The following is a 19262-nucleotide window of genomic DNA, read 5'->3' as shown; positions in this document are numbered from 1 at the left end:
CTTCAAGATGCAATCTTAAAAGTATAGAAATTTTGCGTAGAAAACGAGTAATTAATAAATTTTCTATACGGCGTCATCGATGTATTAAAAATATGACGCATTAATTGTTAATAATTAATTAACGAAAAAGAATTTTGCATTAAAATTGATATGAGAAAGTTGCTTGGAGTTCTAGCTTCATGATGCAATCTTAAAAGTGCATAAATTTTGCATAAAAATCGAGTTATTAATAAATTTTCCATGTAGCGTTTCCGAAGTGGTGGGGGATGCTCTCTGTCCTTCTCGCACAATGTTGCTTTCCTTGTCTCTGAGTTCGCATACCTCCTTGCATATCATGTTATGCTAGTAACAAGTCGGAGCTTCGGTGATCCAAACGCGAGATGGCGCTGATCAAAATTTTTCTATCGTCACCTAACTTATCGACAAAATGTACATATTAAATATATATCGAAAGAAAGAATGCATATATAAATTAATTATAATTTAAAAACTTTTTTTTTTATTTAAGCGGAAATGTAAAATATCATAAAATGAAATATTAATAAATATGAGAAAAATATGGACATTTATAGGAATTTATGCATATATTATTTATTTAAATTTTATATATCGTAAGATTTTATATATTCTCATATATTTTTTATACATTATTTTCTTATATATCTTTACATTTTTTTTTTGTGCTTTCTATTAAAGAGAAAATGATTATAAGTAAAAGATAAATAGGATAAAAAGTAAATTATATTAAATTTCAAGAAAAATTTTACGCATAATTAAATATTACATTCGATGAATTGAAAAGTTTGAAGAATTTAGTTGTTGGAAATTATATGAAATTCCTAAATTTCTGAAATTCTTGGAAATGAGATAAATTTCCTGGAATTCTCAAATTTTCAACATTGTATTAGGAAAAATATAATTCGATAGGTACGTAAAATTTTTCTGAAATTTTCAAATACAAAAATACTTGGCAAATTTTATATATTTATCTATATGGGAATATACTTACCTCTTGCAACTCGCATTTTCTTACGATATTAAGCATTTATTACGACAGTTTATTCTAAATGAATTTAGGATTAGAAGGAATCGTTTAATTTCATCATAATAGAATGTCTTGTGCGTTTCTGATAATATATATTTTTTCGATATATATATTTTTATACAATGAATATATGTAAATCCATATATAAACGTATAAAAATATACACGAAAAATTCGCACGACAAGCAAAAAATAAGAATCTATATAAAATACCGAAAAGAAGAAATGTTTAACTCTTCGAAAGCCACACTCATTCTTCGTCGATTATCGAGTGAATTGTTAAATATAATCTCGTTTAAACGATTCTATAATGTGTTTATAAGAAAATACGTAGAAATATAAAATTCTTACCGTGATTCGATTAATTCTCTCGTCGAGGACGTGCGGCTGCTCCAATATGATCTCGTACGAGAAAAGTCTGTCGTGTGCAGCTTTGAATTCCGTGCGAAGAGTGGTTAACTCCCTGTGAAGCGCAGTGGCCATTTGTGTTTCCTCCACTCTGGTGGTCAAGGATTCCCATTTCTCCAGCATGCCTAAAACACGAGACCGTTAAACAACGAACTGTCGCTTGAAAGAAATAGGCATAATTGGCTTGTAAGACGGATTAAATAGGAAAATGGAATATTTATCAGGTAAGCCTGTAACAATTTTCCTAAAAATAGATGGATAATTGTAAGATTTTAATTGGAAAAAATAATACTGACGATCGTAATATCGTTCTGTTACAGTTTTCAAACATCAGTTGCCCCCCCGCGTTACGTCAGTGAAAATAAATGGGATATTTAAGCAGCTTAAACGTTGCACGCATGCATACGGGATCCGCGCGGTACGGCTTCAATGACCCGCTTCTTTCGTACTTTCCTCCGATACTTTCTTCCTTGGGACCATCCTTAAAAATATATTTATGGACCGATTCGAGCCAGCTGATATCCTTTTGTATAAACGTGCATCGGATTTAATAACTTTCACTTTCACCGAACCGTCCGTTTCTTTCATCTAAAATTAAATCTAAGAAATCGAGGAAAGAAAGAAACGAAAGAAAGTAGTGTAATTTCAATTCATATGTATATTTTCTCCGGGAAGGATGATCGAAAAATTAATAGAAATATATATGCTTTCCCCGACACACGAATATTTTCCACTCTCTACAACATCCGGAATGTTTTCCAATCTAATACGCACTCGACTCGAATTTCGAATGAAACGAAGCCGTTCCTTCTGGGATAACTTTTCCTTAAGAATCATATATATCTAAAAGATATATATATATGAAGAAGAACGGAGAAAAATTGTCATTCTTGCATCCTTCTATATTCTGTTTATTCCGCGCGTGACTCGATGACTCGACTCGATCGATTAAAATAAATGACAAAGAGGATCGAGGATCCTTGCTTCGTTCAAACAATTAACAACTCGATATCTTTTATACACGATCTGTTGATCAATTTTTCGATGTTGAAACACGGGACTTCGATCGACGGCCTCTTCGATCACACCCGTGATCCGAGTTCAATTAAATTCGAGTTAGTTATCCGCCAAGTGTCTTCCACGAGTTCTACAAGGGAAATAAATTATTGGGTGAAAGCCGATCGAATTCCTCCCCTCCCCCTTTCTTTCTGTTCCGCAACACGGTACAACCGTGACCGACAAGCTATCCGAGTTAATTATCGTCCCAGGTAAATAGAAGCACAGAATTGGAAGAGAGAGGGAGATTAGGGGAGAAAGGAGCTGCGCAACAGGTGCAAATTAAACAATGATCGACGAGTTGATAATAAAATCGATGTTTTCCTCGAAAAGGTGGTACACGCAAATTGGATTAATTTTTTTTTCACGAGTAAAGTTTGAGGTGTGTGAATCATTGGTTGCGCGATCCAACAGTATTAATTTACGTAGGATCATTAACGAGGATGACGAGGATGTCGTGTGGTAAAAATAGCGCGAAGGTCTCGTTATCGATCCGCGCGAACAAAACTTCCGATCAAAAACTCGCGCGCTCTCGTTTCTATACGATTTTTAAAATCGCAAAAAGATGGATCTATCGAAAAGCAATGGCGCTTTCGTTTTCTTTCGGCGCCACGCGAGTGTGACAGAGCTCGAAATAAAAGTGTGACGCGTTTTCTAAGCTGCGGTGGAAAATCTCGCGCCAAGTTTTTCGCGGAGGAGGTTTTCTCGAAGGAGAGAGAGAGAGAGAGAAAGAGAGAGAGAAAAAACAACTTTCACTCTGTCACGGGTGGTTGACAAAAGCAAACGTGCGGCGGAGTTATCAAGTGAAATCTGGAATTCCTCTCCTCCGCGAGAGAAAAACGGGTCCTGAAAGGTGAAAACGAAAGAAAATCTTGCAATCTTTTTTTTCACTCTTTTACGAAGTTGCACGAATATTAATCGTGCGTTTAACGTTTCGTTATCGCAGAGACACGAGGAAAGTTTGCTCTTTCTTTTTTTTTTTCTCCCCTCTCTCTCAATTATAACTCGCCAATCTTTATCAAGAGGAAAAGAAATGTAATATAACCGAGGAGAAATTGTAATATAACGTTATACATATTTTCTCTCTCTCCAATAAAAACGTATCTTTCCTATCGTGGTCGTTCGCGAGCCACTATCAATCACGTATTCAACAATTATAACCCGATAAATCATCCACTCTTTCGAAAAATTTAATCCCCGACAATCTTATTTACTGCTACTAAAAAAAAAAAAAAAAAAGAAAAGAAAAAGAAAACGAGGCGAGAAGAAAATATAATTTCACATTTCCGTGTTTTCACATCCATGTAAAAAAAAAAAAAAAAAAGAAAGAGAGAGAGAAAAATGGGATCTCGATTCGACTAAACACCAAGCAATGATAACCCATATTATCCTGTGTCACGAATATCATCAACGGACCAACAACACGCTCGTTGACAAATGGTGGAGGAAAAGATAGGAGGAAGAGCATCGTGACACGACAGAGTGCGAACAGAGGTCAGTGAAGAAGATGGTGGATGGGAGCGATGAATTTCACACTGACCTACAGGAAACGGTGGAATGTGTGGAATAATTGTGGTGTGCGTGTTATCACGCTCGAACGATCGCGCTCAGTAGAGCAGAAATCGAGTAGGCGAGTGTGCACAACCGCGCACGCTCCTCTTCTCCGCGGCCGTCTTTTCCTTGCCTCTTTCGAGGACAAAGTGGAACAAAGTCGAAATTCGAATAATCGATAATAATACGCGCATATTTCACATAATTATGTTACACGTAATTTTACGGTTGTTGGAAGGAATGAATGAAGGAGGGTAATTAATCTTGCAGTGAATCTTCGAAAGATCCGATGGTGTTTTATTTTTAATATATTGAACGGGGATATATTGTGAAATTTCTCCTTATTTCAAATTTATTTCAATTAACCAAAACTAGCGTAAAATTGGAACAATTGGAAATACCGAGAAGAAGGATCGAGCGTGTTAAAATCGAGTGAATTTTTCTTTTTTTTTTTTTTTTTCAACGCGAGTTTTATTAAAAAATATTAAAAGATGCGTGTATACTTTCGAAGGATCGAAGAGCGTGGTTATGTATAATAAACCATTCGGATCCAGCTAAGTAAATCAATTGCAACGAACGAAGAAAAATCCGTTGTACAACTGTAATTCCCCATTAACAGTATCCACAGTCGATAATCGTCCAAATAAAACTACGAAAAACGATCGAACTGAAATCGTGGTAGACAACAGATAGATCCTTAATCACCAGCGGTAACAGTTTCTCGATCTCGATCGTCTTAACAGCGATTATCGCACAAACGGATTAACTCGATTTATATAAGACACTTTTCATCATGAAAGATATTATTATTTACTTTCTCCTATCGCGTGTTCGACGATTTATCATCGAGGTTAGGGAAATGGTCGCGTGTCGCAATGATTAATTAACGCCCTCCACGGGGACCGATTTCGAAACGCGTCTCAATACATCGAGGGACTCGGAAAAATAATTTATTCGCAATTTATTTAGCTTTTAAACGTTCTCGATCTATCGTTCCGTTATTCGAGTTCACTCGATTGCCACGAAACCTCTTCGAAACCGATTCTTCTTCATTCACGATCGATAAATAATAACTGTGTGTGCGCGAGAATGAAACAAGTACATCGAACACTAATCGTTGGCATTTGTTCGATGGAAGATAATAAATATATTAAATATTCGGCAATCGAACATTTTCCATTAAAAAATTTGGGCAGAGAGTAATAAATTGATGTAGATTAGTAGAAAAGTTAAAAAACAAGGTAATTAAATGGATCGAGGGAGGGAGTATCATCCGTGGTACACGCCCACGTGCGTGTTATGAAAGTAGAAGCGGCCACGTCGAAACGGGTCAACGTTAACGCGAGAATGAATGCAAGCTCGTTAATCAACTATCTTCTAAAGTTTCTATCCGATTGGGATCTTGGACAACGGACGATTGTGCGCCCTGCCTTTCTACCTTTTAATTCCTTCCCGTGCGCACTCCTTCTACTATTTCCTATTTCGCGTTCCAATAAAATGGTACACCGTTGTGTCCGTTGCCTTTCGTCCTTTTTTTTCTAGCTTCTTCAACAAGGATTAATATACTTATCAAAATAAATAGAAATATAGAATTGAAGGTTGCTTGCACGATCTTCAAAAAAGGGATTAACGAGCCACAATTTTGTTATATATATATGTATTTTTAATTTCTCTTTGGATCGAATAATAGGAACGAAGAATTTGTTTAATATTCTTTTGTTTTCGATTCTAAATCGTGGAAAAATATTTAATTTCCATTTTCTTGCTCTGACACGATCTTCTCTAGGATGACTCTGTTAGACCCGAAAAGCCGGTTACAAGAACAAGTTTGTCTTCTTATTTAATCGATACGATCGACATTCCACCGTACGACGGAATTTCTTTCAGCTGAAATTATTAGTAGCTCGAGCGTAATACGAATTAGTTTAGTATAGAAATAAGTTTAGTAATCGAGCGGCTATTAATAAAGCTCGGCGTTGGACAATGACTGTGAACTTTACACGTTTCATCGAAGGAGGATAAATTTCGAGTTTTTGTATCATTTATATACAGAGAATACGAGGAGTTTTAATTTGGAAGATTGTTCGTTGCCAGTCGACCAAAAATTCAAGGCCGAAAACTTGTTCCGTAGAGGTAGAATTATGTCAGAAACGTGCCTGCGGTAAAATTAAACGTGAATTCATCCATCCACTGGCAGGTAGATATTGCGAATTGCGACGTAGTAGTAGAAAATAAAGCGATCAACGTCTCGTAGTTATAACGTCAATTCTTTGTTTCTATATTCCGATTTAATTTTTGATCATTGTATCAAATTGCATCAAATTGTATGAAAATGATTTAAATGTTATTCAACTTGATTTCAATTCGATCGAATGACAAACCGATAAATCAAGTTACCGAATAAACAAAGATCGTAAAAGATATAAATAACAACGTGTATTAATAACAAATTTGTGTGCTCTGAACGTAGACACAGATCGATGTATATCTGCAAAACTCGCGATTCACGTTTCTTTGCGTTTCACTTTACATAGAGAATTTACATCGAGAATACGTTATTAACGAAAGTTGTTTCTCGATCTCGAATAAAATTTCGTTAGAAGTACACGGGAATAAAGTTAACACGTATATTCGATTTAGTCGGTTTTTCTGAGACGACGAAAGAAATACGAGCAATCAAATTGACAGGTAACGGAACGCTGATGAAGAAGAATACCAGGTTATCTTCCGGGATAATGTCAAGAATTCTGATCGAACATTGTGAAAGAGAAGTGGCGTTTAAGTAACGAAACCAAACCAGAACCAATATGAAAACAAGTTGTAAAAATTTTGGGTTAACGGTATTGCTCGATGAACGTTGAAAAGAAAAAGGAAGAAAAAAAAGAAGAAGAAGTTTTTAACTTGAAAACTCAATTATTCGATATTTCCGTATCGTTGGATTAACTAATCATTATCGTGTTGTATCACAAAGTGATAAAAAAAAAAAAAAAAAAATTGAAAAGAATTTACGGACGAGAAATATTATATATTACACGAGGAAGCGTACGTACAAGTATCATCCGGTTGATCTTTCGTGATAACTTGCTGATACGCGTAACAGAAATTCGATGCATCTTTCCTAACACCGTTTTCCTCCTTTTCAAACATTATTAAGAATCAAAATTTATTTATTTATTTTTCACGCGAATCGTTTAACCGTTTTCTAGTTTATCGTGCTAATTACACTTTAACTTCTCGAATAATCCACCGTATCCATCCGATTTCACTTAAATCTCCAAGAATTTTCTCTCCATTTTTTTCTATCTTTTTTTTTTTTTTTTTGCAAGGAAAACCTATTACTCACTTATTTTATCTTAAATAATATTAGACTTTAAAATTAACTGTTCCAAATTTTAGAAAAAAAAAACAATACTTCTTGGAAAAAACCTCGACAATTTCGATAAATATAAATCGCATTCAATTCTCGAATCGTCGATAAACACTGTTTGGTGAAAGAACGCGTGGCGATCGGATCAGCTGTTCGGATTGGAAAGGCGAGCAAACGAGGAACGATCGATGAATCGCGCGGAATAATGCGACTCGCGGCGTGAGAACCGAGCTACTGATCGAACACAAGCGCGAGTCGCGCCATGGGCGATCCGCGGACACGAGCGCGCCCGAACACCTGGTTCGTGCGTTTCCGTCGAGTTTAGTCGTTCTTATAAGGTGAGATCCACCAATGCACCGATGCACTCGCGATCAGCGCGCACTCCCACGCGAGAACACCTACGCGCAACGTCGAAACAATCGAATCTTTAAACTCCTTTTCGAGGTGATTTTGATTCGAAGATAATCGTTTATTGGATTGGAAGGAAGAGCTTGTTTAATGGATGAAACGGTGAATGAAATTGGAACCCGTTTCTGGGTCAATAAGATGGATGCGCTCGAGTTTGAGAAAAATATAATCCTTGTTTAGGAAAGGAAATCACGAATTAAGATCACGTGGTACGTTAATCGAACTTGCTACTTTTCTATCTGATTCAACAACAATTAAGAAAATTGGTTCCGCTGCTACGTGGGGGAATATCTTTCTTTAGAGGTTTCACGCTCATCCATCGATTCAATAGCATCATTTGATTAAAATATGCGTATATTCGAGGCGAATAAATCGAATTCCATGATTATATTTCACGTATGGGATTATCTTGACTGATTTATCAATATTAAAAAGATATGGAATTCGATAAATTCATCTCACAGATGTTTCTTAATCTATTTATTATAGTAGTAATTTAAAAATCAAGCGTCGTAACGAGACTCGTAATTTTTCGTTTGATAATAATTCCACACCATAGGAAAATTTTTAATGAAATGCTATCAAATTAACGATAAGGGCTGGTAATTCAAGCCGTATTCTCCATAGGTGATAAAAGAAACAAAAGAATAATTAGTAAGAAGCCACAACAAAGCAGTGTTTATTATATAATGATTACAATATGAACGGTATACAAAAGTTGTAATCAAAAGGTGAAAATACTCCAATGATTCGTTTACACTCGCAACTGTATTCGTTGCAAAATAAGGGAAAAAATTAATAAGAAAGATAATATTAATTAAAAATTAAATTATATAAACGACGTTAAAAAAATTATATTCACGTTGCAAAAGGAAATTGCGTACAACTTGCGTTTCTTCCGGCAATATTTCCTTTTTTCGAATAAATTACGATTTTTTTCTTGTTTCTTTCGAACAAGCAGATGATAATAATAGTCATTTTTCTTAAAAAAAAAAAAAAAAAAAAAAAAAAAAATTCACATTACTTAGGCACCTTTAAATTAAATATTTAAATACTCCCACATGTCTCAGAGACAAAAAAAAATACGCTTTAAGTTACGATATTTAAATTTACGAATAATCATTCATAAAGCTGGATCGAAACAGACATCAAATGTGCAAAAAAAAAAAAAAAATAATTTAATTATTCAGCATGCAAATATGATCATGGCTCATAGTTCAGGCAAATTTACACATGCATTTGTACTTATTTCGAAGTTATAAAAAAATATTATTGTATAGCATACACATTGCTTTTGTACGCAACTTGAATTGTACTTGAATTGACTTTTCGAGATCGCGATTGATTTTTTTTTCCGTATATACATTTGAGCAAACGAGTAATCACGATAATTCAAATATATTAGATACATTATGTTACAAATGATTTGATTCTCTTAATATTTTGTTTGTTTTTTTTTTTTTTTTTTTTTTTACAATTTTCATTCTATAATAATTAGATACAAAAATCACAATCGATTACACTTACGATATCGTTATTAAATTAACATCGTTTCAAATGCATACACTTTCATCAGGGATACATTTTTCGAGTACGTCGAAAAGTAAAAATGCACATTCGTAAAATACTAATACTCGTATATATCAGTCTTTGCGAATGACTTACAAAATTATTTGTACGTGATATTTGATCGAACAATATTATATTAACTTCGAGGCAATTCAAAAAATGTTTAAAAATGATTAAAATCCATCGGATTTTTCTCTTGGTTAACCATCATTCTTGCGATTATTATAATAATTTTGCAAATATTTTCCAAATATATAATTTCAAGTTTCGTTCATCGTAACTGTATATAGTCTGCCGTATATATAAAGTTTTTTAAATAATTGCACATTCGATAGTATTTGAATACTGCGAACGCGTCGTTATAAATTGTATAAATATTTTAAAAAGTTCAATCAACCGAGAAATATTTTCATATGTTGTTCGAACGAAGAAGAACTTACTCCACTCCTCTCCTTTCCATTCCATGGAAATATTAAATTCCAAAAGTGTCGCAGTTGGTGTGATAAAAAAAAAAAAAAAAAAAAATTAAGAGAGAAGCAAAAACACAAGTCCGCTGAGAGCAGTAACTAATACAGCGGCCATATACGACAGCGAGATAGGAAATGATCGACGGTCAATTTTATTGTTGTACTCACCACGGATTTGCTTGACGTATTTTTCACTTCGGAACGAATTGCTGACAGACTCTAACAACGTGTGAAGACACCGCAGATTTTCTCTACACGTGCACTCGAGTTCCGTCTACAACATAAGAAAAACTTGCTTCAATCCGAAAAAAAATCCATTTTGAATTGAATCTTATTTATTTAATTTCCATCACCGTTAAATGATTTAATAAGAATCTTAAAATCTTTAAAAAAAAAATTAAACAACAATTATCGATCATTCGATTAACATTTACTGAAGCGTGTGAAAGCAGAAAAGATTGCGAAAGAATATTTATAATAGAATTTATAATAGAATTAAATTAATAATAGAAATTAATAATAGAATTAAATAGATTTCAAGAATAGAAAGCCTTAAATACTGCAAACTGTACCTTGTAAATCTGCATTCAGAAACGGTTCTCACAAAACTCGTATCCTTCTAAGGAACAACATGAAAGTAAGAAGCATAAATATTGGCTTGAATATTTATCATTATTATTTGTACATTGCAAAAGCGATGGGATAAGGATAGGATAATAGAATAATAGAACGTGCAAATAAATATTGTTATACGAAACTTGGATCTGTTTGTATCACGATTATTTCGTACGCGATTCGAACGAACGTATTTCCTTGTGAATGTTTTTATTTTTTTATCCGTAATATCTCGTTTCTTATATAAATAAATGATGAAACGATGAAAAATGATGAAAGAATATATTAAACAAAGAAAAAAAAAAAAAAGGTAAATCAGGTGAACGAACACAAATAAAAAATAAATAGAAAAAGAAAATCTGTTTGTTATTAAAATAAATTTCCTTTAATAAAAATAATTTATTTATACTTTTACAACATATATATCTATATATATGTATGTGTGTGTGTATGTGTGTGCGTGTATATCATCTATTCATGAATAATAATTAAAAGGAAAATATATATTCAACTATGCTATTCTACTATCACATCAAACGTTTCAAAATACATAGAAATTATTTATACAATATTAAGCATAGGAACAATAATCTTTATAAATAAATTGTCAAGTGAAAAATATTTAAAAATCAGCGTTAAAAAAATAAAAAAAAAAAAAAAAGAAGAAGAAGAAGAAGATCAGCGACAGAACACAGATAATTGTTTCGATACACAAATCATAGATCATATAGAAATATTCTTCGTTATAATTAATAATTACGTTTTTTAAAAACTTATAATAAAGACGAACGACGTACAATCTTAATAAATTTAAAATGGAAGCGTAAAAAGCATAGAGAAGCCCATAAGCAGCAAAAATAATCGTATTTTTCGTAGACGCATTACAGAACGCACGCTAAACATACTAGAAAATAGACCATGCAATCGTGCATGCGCATAATATGAACGCATGCCGTCTACAATCTTATAATAAAAGCGTGAAAGGAACATTTTTATATTTTTTAGTAAATTTTCGCACACTCTGTACAACTTTTGCATCAAGTACGAAAACAACACCTCTAATAATATACGTACGAAATCTTCTGGCATCGAGCCGTTGTTCGACCTCGAGAACAAATTCTCAGCGAGTGACAATTGACTTTGCGATTTCTCCACTATGTTCCGGATATCATCTACGTCGCTATCGCTATCTTCCGTCGTATCCGTTATTTCCTGTAAACAAATTTCAAATTTTCTTAATTTCTCGTTTTCCTCCGTTTAACACTTGTAATCGAATCAATCAAATACTTATCTTTGCACAAGTTACACATTCATTTACGAGGTTAATTTTACTTTGAGATCGTTTCTACGTTTATTCTTTCAACGAATGTTAAAAGATTTTTAAAAGTTCTTTCGAATAGGATAATAATTACGAAAGACAGCGTGTAAAAGACATTGAAATCGAGCGAGCGAAATTAAATTTTTGTCGGCTCGAAAGGTTAAAATTTCTTTTACACGCAGCTATCACAGCTATCTGATTTATTGATCAAGATAAGAATTAATTCCATTGTACGTGGAAACGATCCTAACTACGCAATACGTGTATCACACATGAAAATCGACGCCTAATATAAAAAATCTAGTTAAAATTGTTCTAAAATAGTTGTATTTTTTTTTTATCAATAATGTAACAATAATATTAAATGTTAAATACTTATATTTATTTGATAATAAATATACTGCGAATACATTTTTTATATATAGAAAAATAACTAAAAATTGGACGAAAATAAATATATAAAATTTTATTCGATACATCGTGTAATTCGTCAGAATATGAACTCGATATTTGTCGTCAAAATCTTGCTCCAAATACCGTCCACGAGACATCTCTGGCAGCGACTGTGTCAGTAATTACTTCGTTTATCCTCGTTAAGAGATCATCATCGCAGAGACGCGTTCATCTCATAGAAGGCTTGATAAAAGACGAGAAAGAGAAAGAGAAAGAGAGAGATTCGAACGGAGAAATGCGTTGCGTGAAAGAAAATTTCATTTCAAGATAATATTATGCGCGAATAGACTAGAAAGTGCTAACCAATAATCATTACGTTTGAATTATATTCTTGAGATGAAAAGAAAAGAAACTCATGAATAATTCAACTCGTTTCGAATAGTGCGTGCAAAAATGAAAAAAAATATATATATATATAAAATTAGAAAATCTAGAGCAAGGTAATAATTCGACTTGAAGTAGCGAGGTAGAAATGAATTTATTGCAAATATCAAAAAGTGCAAATATCAAAGTGACTTTTTATCTAAAAAGACGAATTGAACAGATTAAAATTAAACTTTTATTTACTGCAGTAGAATTACACTCGTCCTACAGCAATACAAACGACAAAAATCAATTTATTTTTTTTTTTTTTTAATAAAACGCTATGAAATTGTTGTCGAAAAAAAAATTGTAAGCATTAATAATTGAAAAATAAAATTATAAATCGCATGAAATTAATCAATCTCGCTAATAAAACGCAAAGCACTCGATAATAATACAAATTGATATTCTATTTCTATTTTTGACGTAATATCACCATGATAGATACCCATATCTATTTTGGTGGTACAAATATCGATCCATATGCGGTACCGCGGTACCGATCTACATGTCTACAAGATAAGGGAAATCCGTGTGCAAAGATATAGCAGATGCAGTGTCACAGAAAAAATATGGACACTTGATCAAGAAGGAATAATAGAATGGAACGTACATGATGCATACGACTTCTAGGCAGTGGAGAACTAGCGGCTATTGCGCTCATACTGGAGGCACAATCGGACTGACTATCGAGAAAGTTTCGATAATCGTCCCCAAAGTCCAATAATCTTCGTGCCGTTTCTATATCCGGTGCTTCGCTGTACGGCTCGCTCATATATTTCTCCTATCAAAAACACACATATTTAATTTATCAATATTTCAATCAATCGATCCTCAAAAAAGAACAATTCCCTTGACGAAAACAATCTCTTCCAGAAGAAGAGAGGGCAACCGTACCATAACATATTCTTTCTTAAAAAGAAAAATCATGGAAAAAGCTGATAATTACCTGATAATTATCCCAAGCTTGCTCGGAGAACGAGTTGTTCCCAAGACTGTTCATCTCGATATCGCTATCCATGTTCAGCTGCTGATTGCACAGCTCCTTGTTGTTGAGCACGGTGTCGAACAGATTGTCGTCGAAGGGGAAGCAACCGCGGGTGCGATTACGTTGCTCCTCGCCCTCGGTCTCGGACGTGGAAGCCACCGAAGTGCAGCAGGGTAACCTGAACGGCGGTGTCGGGTCGCTGACGATCGTCCTCTCCGCGGAGAGTTGCTGGTGGGCGGTGCACCCGGAGAACGAGCCGGATTTCACGAGGGTGGTCAAACGGCCGTGACAGTCTCTCGAAATGGTGCGCATCGCGCGATTCCCGCTCACCTTTCGGGGTGATCGTTGCTGGTTCGACGAGCTCCCGTCGCTTCCCGCGGAATGATTCGCGGCGTTTACACCTTCCAAGCTGGAGTCGCTCTTACGACCCTGAACCAAGAATTTGGAAATTCAGACCAGATCGACCCATTGCTGCGATTTCGATTTCGATTCTTACCAGATTCTTCTTGCGCAACCTGCTCTTCTTCCTCCGCAACGAGCTGTTTCGAACCATGCGGCCGTCGTGGCAAATGATCGATTCCTCGAGCAACGTGGACGTCGAATTGTTGAACGATTTCCGTGATCCTCTGTAATTTAAACACAGACCGAGTTGAGATGTCCGAGGGAGAGGGGAGTCGATTGGAAGCTTGCCGATGGATTTGAATAATCCGTCAACGCGTCAACTTGAGATGATTCTTACATTTTCCTTCTTTCTTTTCTTTCCAGCTTTTATCAAGGATTGTCGCGAAACGTCGGAAAGAATTTGAAGGAAAACGCGGAAAAGTAAGAAACGTCGGAACGAAGTGGAAGAAAGGGGATAAAAAGAAAGAAAGGTCAAAGGTCGAAAGATGATCGAAGACACTCACGTCGCATCGAGGGACACGGACTTGGTCGGCGGAGTGGCGATGAGCTGATGCAACGCCGTCTCGCTGATCGAGAACTGGGAGATCGGGTCGTTGGTCTGATTCAAATTGGAATTGTTGCCGATCTGCGAGATGCAGGAGACGCTCCACGGCCTGGGCCCGTTCGTCTTCTGCTTGGGCCGCATCACCACCTTCGGCGTGGCCGCGTCCACCAGCATCGGGTGGCCCTCGTTCACCGGCGTCCTCTCCGGGTCGTCGAATATCTCCTGCGACACGGACGTGCAACCGAGCGCCCCCTCGAATCGTCGATACGTGGCCACGCTGCTCTGCAGGTCCTCGGACGAGACCGACTGCCTCTCCACGTCGGAATCTTCCGTCGTGTACTCGCCGCTCGCATCGCAGCTATCCAACGGCTGTAATTCGCGTTCATTGCCATTGTTACGAAACGTTATAATCGCCCCCTCCTCCACATCTCGTTACACGAATGGCGCGCGCGTTCGTTGCGAATAATTACGCTTCGTGCGTAACAGAAGCAGGAGGTGGAGAAGCAGAAGGAAGGTGTTGTGCCCGATTCGATCGGGACAGAGACTGGCCAAGACTTTAGAAAAGTCTAGGGAGAGGAAATGAAAATGGATGGACGGTCTTTACCTGCAACGTGGATCGTCCCTCGTGGCCCCGCACGTTGTTCAATTTCAACCATTCCTTGATCCTCGCGTACTTGGCCCTGTGATTATTCGTGATACTGCTACCCTTGTCGTCGAGAATGAGCTGAGAGAAGGTCCTCGGGGCTCCGTTGCGCCTCTCCTCCCCGACCAATTTCTCCACCTCCTTGATAAGCCTCTGTATCCTCGTCTTGTCGTTTCTCGTTTCGTCGTCGCTGTCCTTCTCCCGTTGGGAGGAGGCGTCGGTTTCGTTTGAAGTCTCGTCGACACCCTCCGAGACGTCTTTGCGCGTCTCTTTGACAGGCTTCATTTCGCTCGTTTTCGCGATATCCACGGCTGGCCGGGGTTCGGGGCTCTCGCCCTCGCCGAAGTCGAGACGCACCAACACGTTCGTTTTACGTTGCTCGCTCGTTACGTTGTTGTTGGCGCGCGACGACGTGTACGTCCACTCCTCCTCGGACGAGTCCTCGACCACGATCCCCGCCTCTTCGTTCTGCTCGGAATCGGTGTCCAGGTGGCAGAAGTAAAAGGTCGCGTAGTTCTTCGATTTTCTGTCCGATCTGGTAAACGAAACGGCTCGATCAAATTCTGGATCGGAGAAGAGCCAGAAAGAGAGGCTATCCAAGTGGGAACAGCAAAAGTGTTTTCTTTGGAACAAACTTAGGAGAAATTAGGAAGGAAATAATTGTTTCTTCGTGAGATGAAAATTAAAATTTCACCCTGAAAAGGTTTCATTATACCAATATAAATATTACCATCTTGCAACTTAAAAAATTCAAAAGTTGAGATATCGAGCAGACGATAGAATGATAAATGGATCGAACGAGATCCGAATGCGAACTATTTGAACTTATTCAAAAGATGGATATATTGTCGAAAGAAAGTCGGGCACGTGATAAAAAATGGCGATAAGGCGGGTCTTACGTGTTAAAAGATGCGACCTCCTCAGTCGTTCTTCGACGTTTAACCGGCTCGTTAGCGGCTAAATTGCCGTTCGACTGTTCCACGTTCCCGGATTGACCGTCGATCTGATCGCAACTCTCCACGATGGCCGTCGAATTTGTCAACGGGACCGTGTCCGGTATAGGTGGCATATCGTATTCCTCGTCCTCTGTAACCGCGTCCTCCTCGATGTCACCCTCTTCGGCCTGGTCCACCGACGCGCACGAGATTCGATTGATTTCCTGGGGATTCTCCACTCCCTCTCCGGACTTTATGTCCATCACACACAGCTGGCACAGTTCATCCTGCAATCGCGAACAATTCATTCCCCCTCCTGATCGTTTTCAATTCGTCTCTCTACGGAGAATGAGAAACGTTTCTTTTTTTTTCTTTCGAAACGGGGAGAGGAAATAGTTGAAATGGAAATAGAAACTCGTGGTTGTTTACGTTGCGACGAGTGCGTGCGTGCGTGCGTTTCGAATGCGGCATCATCGAGTACCTCGCGCTCCCATCACTGCTCCGCGACTGATCGCGCGCGCACAGATTATCACGATTATTTTCCACAAGATAAAAAGTTAATTATCGATCGAGCCGCTAATTGACTACGATACTACGCGTAAAATCGTCGCGTAGCAACGAATATATGCGTTCCTCTCCATCAATCGCGGAACTACGTTCGAACTATGCGAGCAACAGTTGTCAAATTTTCTCTCGAAATATGTATCACGTATAATAATAAAAAGTGTTAGCAAGTTTAGAAACGTGGCTCGTTCGCCGGATTTCTTTCCACGCTCAAGTATGCGAACGCTATTCCGCTAGTTATTATTTGTTGGTCGATAAAACGGATTCTTTCTCGTGGCTCGTAAAATCGGCCGTGATGCAACCGTGAAAATTTCACGCTTCGAGGTGTTTTACCTCGATCGATTCGTTCGTAACGCGCTTTCGTTCGCTTCGATTTTGTTCGCGCTCGGCAAAATGAAGAAAAGGCGGTTTCGATCGATCTAGGTGAACAAGAAGTAAACCAACGTTATCATTCGCTATTGAGCACATTCTTTTCGAATCCAGATATAGAATTATTTTTACGTTTTTCGATAGATACGCCTTTCGATAGATATATCTTACAGTTAAAATTTTATCGCGAGATATTGATAAAAATACGATTTTTTTCTTTTCTTTTAAATGGTGATTAAAACAGGATCTAATTGATCGTTGGAGATGGAGTCTCGTTCAGACGATCGAGGAAAATGAAGATAAAATACGTGAGTGGGTTTTGGTATTCACGTATTCGCTCGAGACCAGGCTCAAGAAGGGTCGACACAATGCAAGCACGTTCCTCCGATGTCACGTACGCGTAATTACGCGTCAATTTCAATTTTTATTTTATTTCGCCTGGTGAATATTTCAAAAGGTAAAAGGCTCCTCGTGCACTTTCTCCCGTCGAGTTCTCATTCCGTTCGAGCAGAGCAACGCGCTTCCAACGAGAAAAATTTTCGAGCTTACTCCAACGAACGAACAAAAAAGAAAAAAAAAAAAGAAAAAAGAAAGAAGAAAGAGAAACAGAAACTGGAATAAAAAAAATATTCTTTCGCGTATTCTACGAAACGTCTTATACTTTCATCCGCTCGTTCAAAGATTTCAATAATAATGGAAGTCTCGTGTCAAGAGATTCAGTCAATCAAAAGTCCCAGTTAAAAAGAGACGAATACGAAACGATGAATTCGAATCGAAAGTTTAATTGATGAAAACGAAAGAAGAAAAAAAAACTCGTCGTAAATCAATTTCATTCAACAAGTTAACAACAAAGAGATGGTATGAAAGGAAAGATGTAGCCAGTAAATGAATAAAAAAAATTAGTTTCGAATGAGAAATGATCGATAATAAAAAAAAAAAAAGGAATATCGAAATTTTTCAATTCGACAGTTAATTCGAAATCGAAGAAAGACAATCATAGAAGATAATCGCTTCTTCGTCGTAAAAATTTCAATAAATCTGAAAAGAATAAACTTTCGACAAAGAGCAACGTGGATCCACTCTCGAGGGATTAATTCAACATCTTATAAATCAATTTCACCTACGAACAAAGAGATGAAACGAAATGAACGTCGTGGAACCGCGCGCGTTCCGCGCCACGCACGCATAATAATCGCGTTGTTGTTGTTGTTGTTGTTGTTGTTGTTGCTGTTGGTGTCGTTATATATACATCGTGAACGATAGATCATTCACACTGGTAACGCACGTGTACGCTCTTGATGCACTGTTGATGCTATCGACGCTATACGACGACGAGGGAACAACCTCGTTTTCGTCCAATTCGATTTCACGCCGCAACTTTCCCCTTAACCCTTTCGAGACGAATTTTTTCCTCTTAATTCGATCGAAAATTAAATTCCACTCGAGAATTTCACTTTTTCCACGATTATCGAGTAAGCGACGACGATCGTTTTCGTTTATTCGATATACAACAATGGCAAATAACAATGTTGGAATGAAAATTAAAAAAAAAAAGAATGATTTGAACGGACAAAGACAAAGAGTGCGGGAATATTGAAAGGTGAACGCATGGTATCGAGGGATCACTTTTGTTCTCTCTGGAAAGAGACAATGGACGTTAATAACGATCATCTGCACGAGATGATGGATAGATCGTTTGGAGGGACGTTTTATAGTTAGTTTCGATATACAGAAGGAATTTTCAAGCGTTTAGAAAGTGACTTGGCAAAGGGAAAATAACGATTCGTGGAAAACGAAAGTTCGATACTGTTGCATCTTTCCAGGCAATTAGGATTAGTTATTTAATTTTCTCTCTTGATTTCGATCGTTCGATATATTATTCTCGAAAGAGAATAGCATCGAGCAAAAATTGATGAAAGTTACCATTTTCTCTTTTATTTTCGAAACGATGATAAATAATATACGATAATTTTGAAATTATTCACCATGTTTGAAAGAGTCGAAGTACGTCGAAGAAGATAAAAGTATTTAGCGAGAAAACTCTGAGTCATAGAGTTATAAAGATCGATGAAACGTGCTCTCGATTTCGTTCGATTCGACGATATAACGCATGCACGAGGAATGCAAAACGGTGGTCGAAACGAAACAATGGCCGTTGGTTAATAAGAATCAAGTTCACTCGCGCAGTCAGGTGTCGT

The 19262-nt window shown here is 36.9% G+C and overlaps 1 protein-coding gene across 8 annotated transcripts in view; it reads right to left on the bottom strand.

The window, feature by feature from the left end:
* Positions 1-19262, bottom strand: part of LOC122721032 — a 232178-nt gene that overhangs the window by 150009 nt on the left and 62907 nt on the right. For all 8 annotated transcript variants that reach the window (XM_043948222.1, XM_043948221.1, XM_043948225.1 and 5 more), the window contains 9 exons: positions 16096-16418; positions 15158-15731; positions 14513-14922; positions 14104-14233; positions 13569-14036; positions 13233-13403; positions 11560-11697; positions 10039-10144; positions 1396-1577 (listed from right to left, as the gene is read on the bottom strand). In XM_043948222.1, coding sequence (XP_043804157.1) covers positions 1396-1577; positions 10039-10144; positions 11560-11697; positions 13233-13403; positions 13569-14036; positions 14104-14233; positions 14513-14922; positions 15158-15731; positions 16096-16418 — 2502 coding nt within the window. The remainder of the gene's footprint in view (positions 1-1395; positions 1578-10038; positions 10145-11559; positions 11698-13232; positions 13404-13568; positions 14037-14103; positions 14234-14512; positions 14923-15157; positions 15732-16095; positions 16419-19262) is intronic.

This window comes from Apis laboriosa, unplaced genomic scaffold (genome assembly GCF_014066325.1).
Source record: "Apis laboriosa isolate Shangri-la unplaced genomic scaffold, ASM1406632v1 scaffold13_cov153, whole genome shotgun sequence".
Taxonomy (NCBI): Eukaryota; Metazoa; Arthropoda; class Insecta; order Hymenoptera; family Apidae; genus Apis; species Apis laboriosa.
The sequence above is the reverse complement of the archived record's forward strand: the minus strand, read 5'-3'. Positions and strand labels throughout refer to the sequence as shown.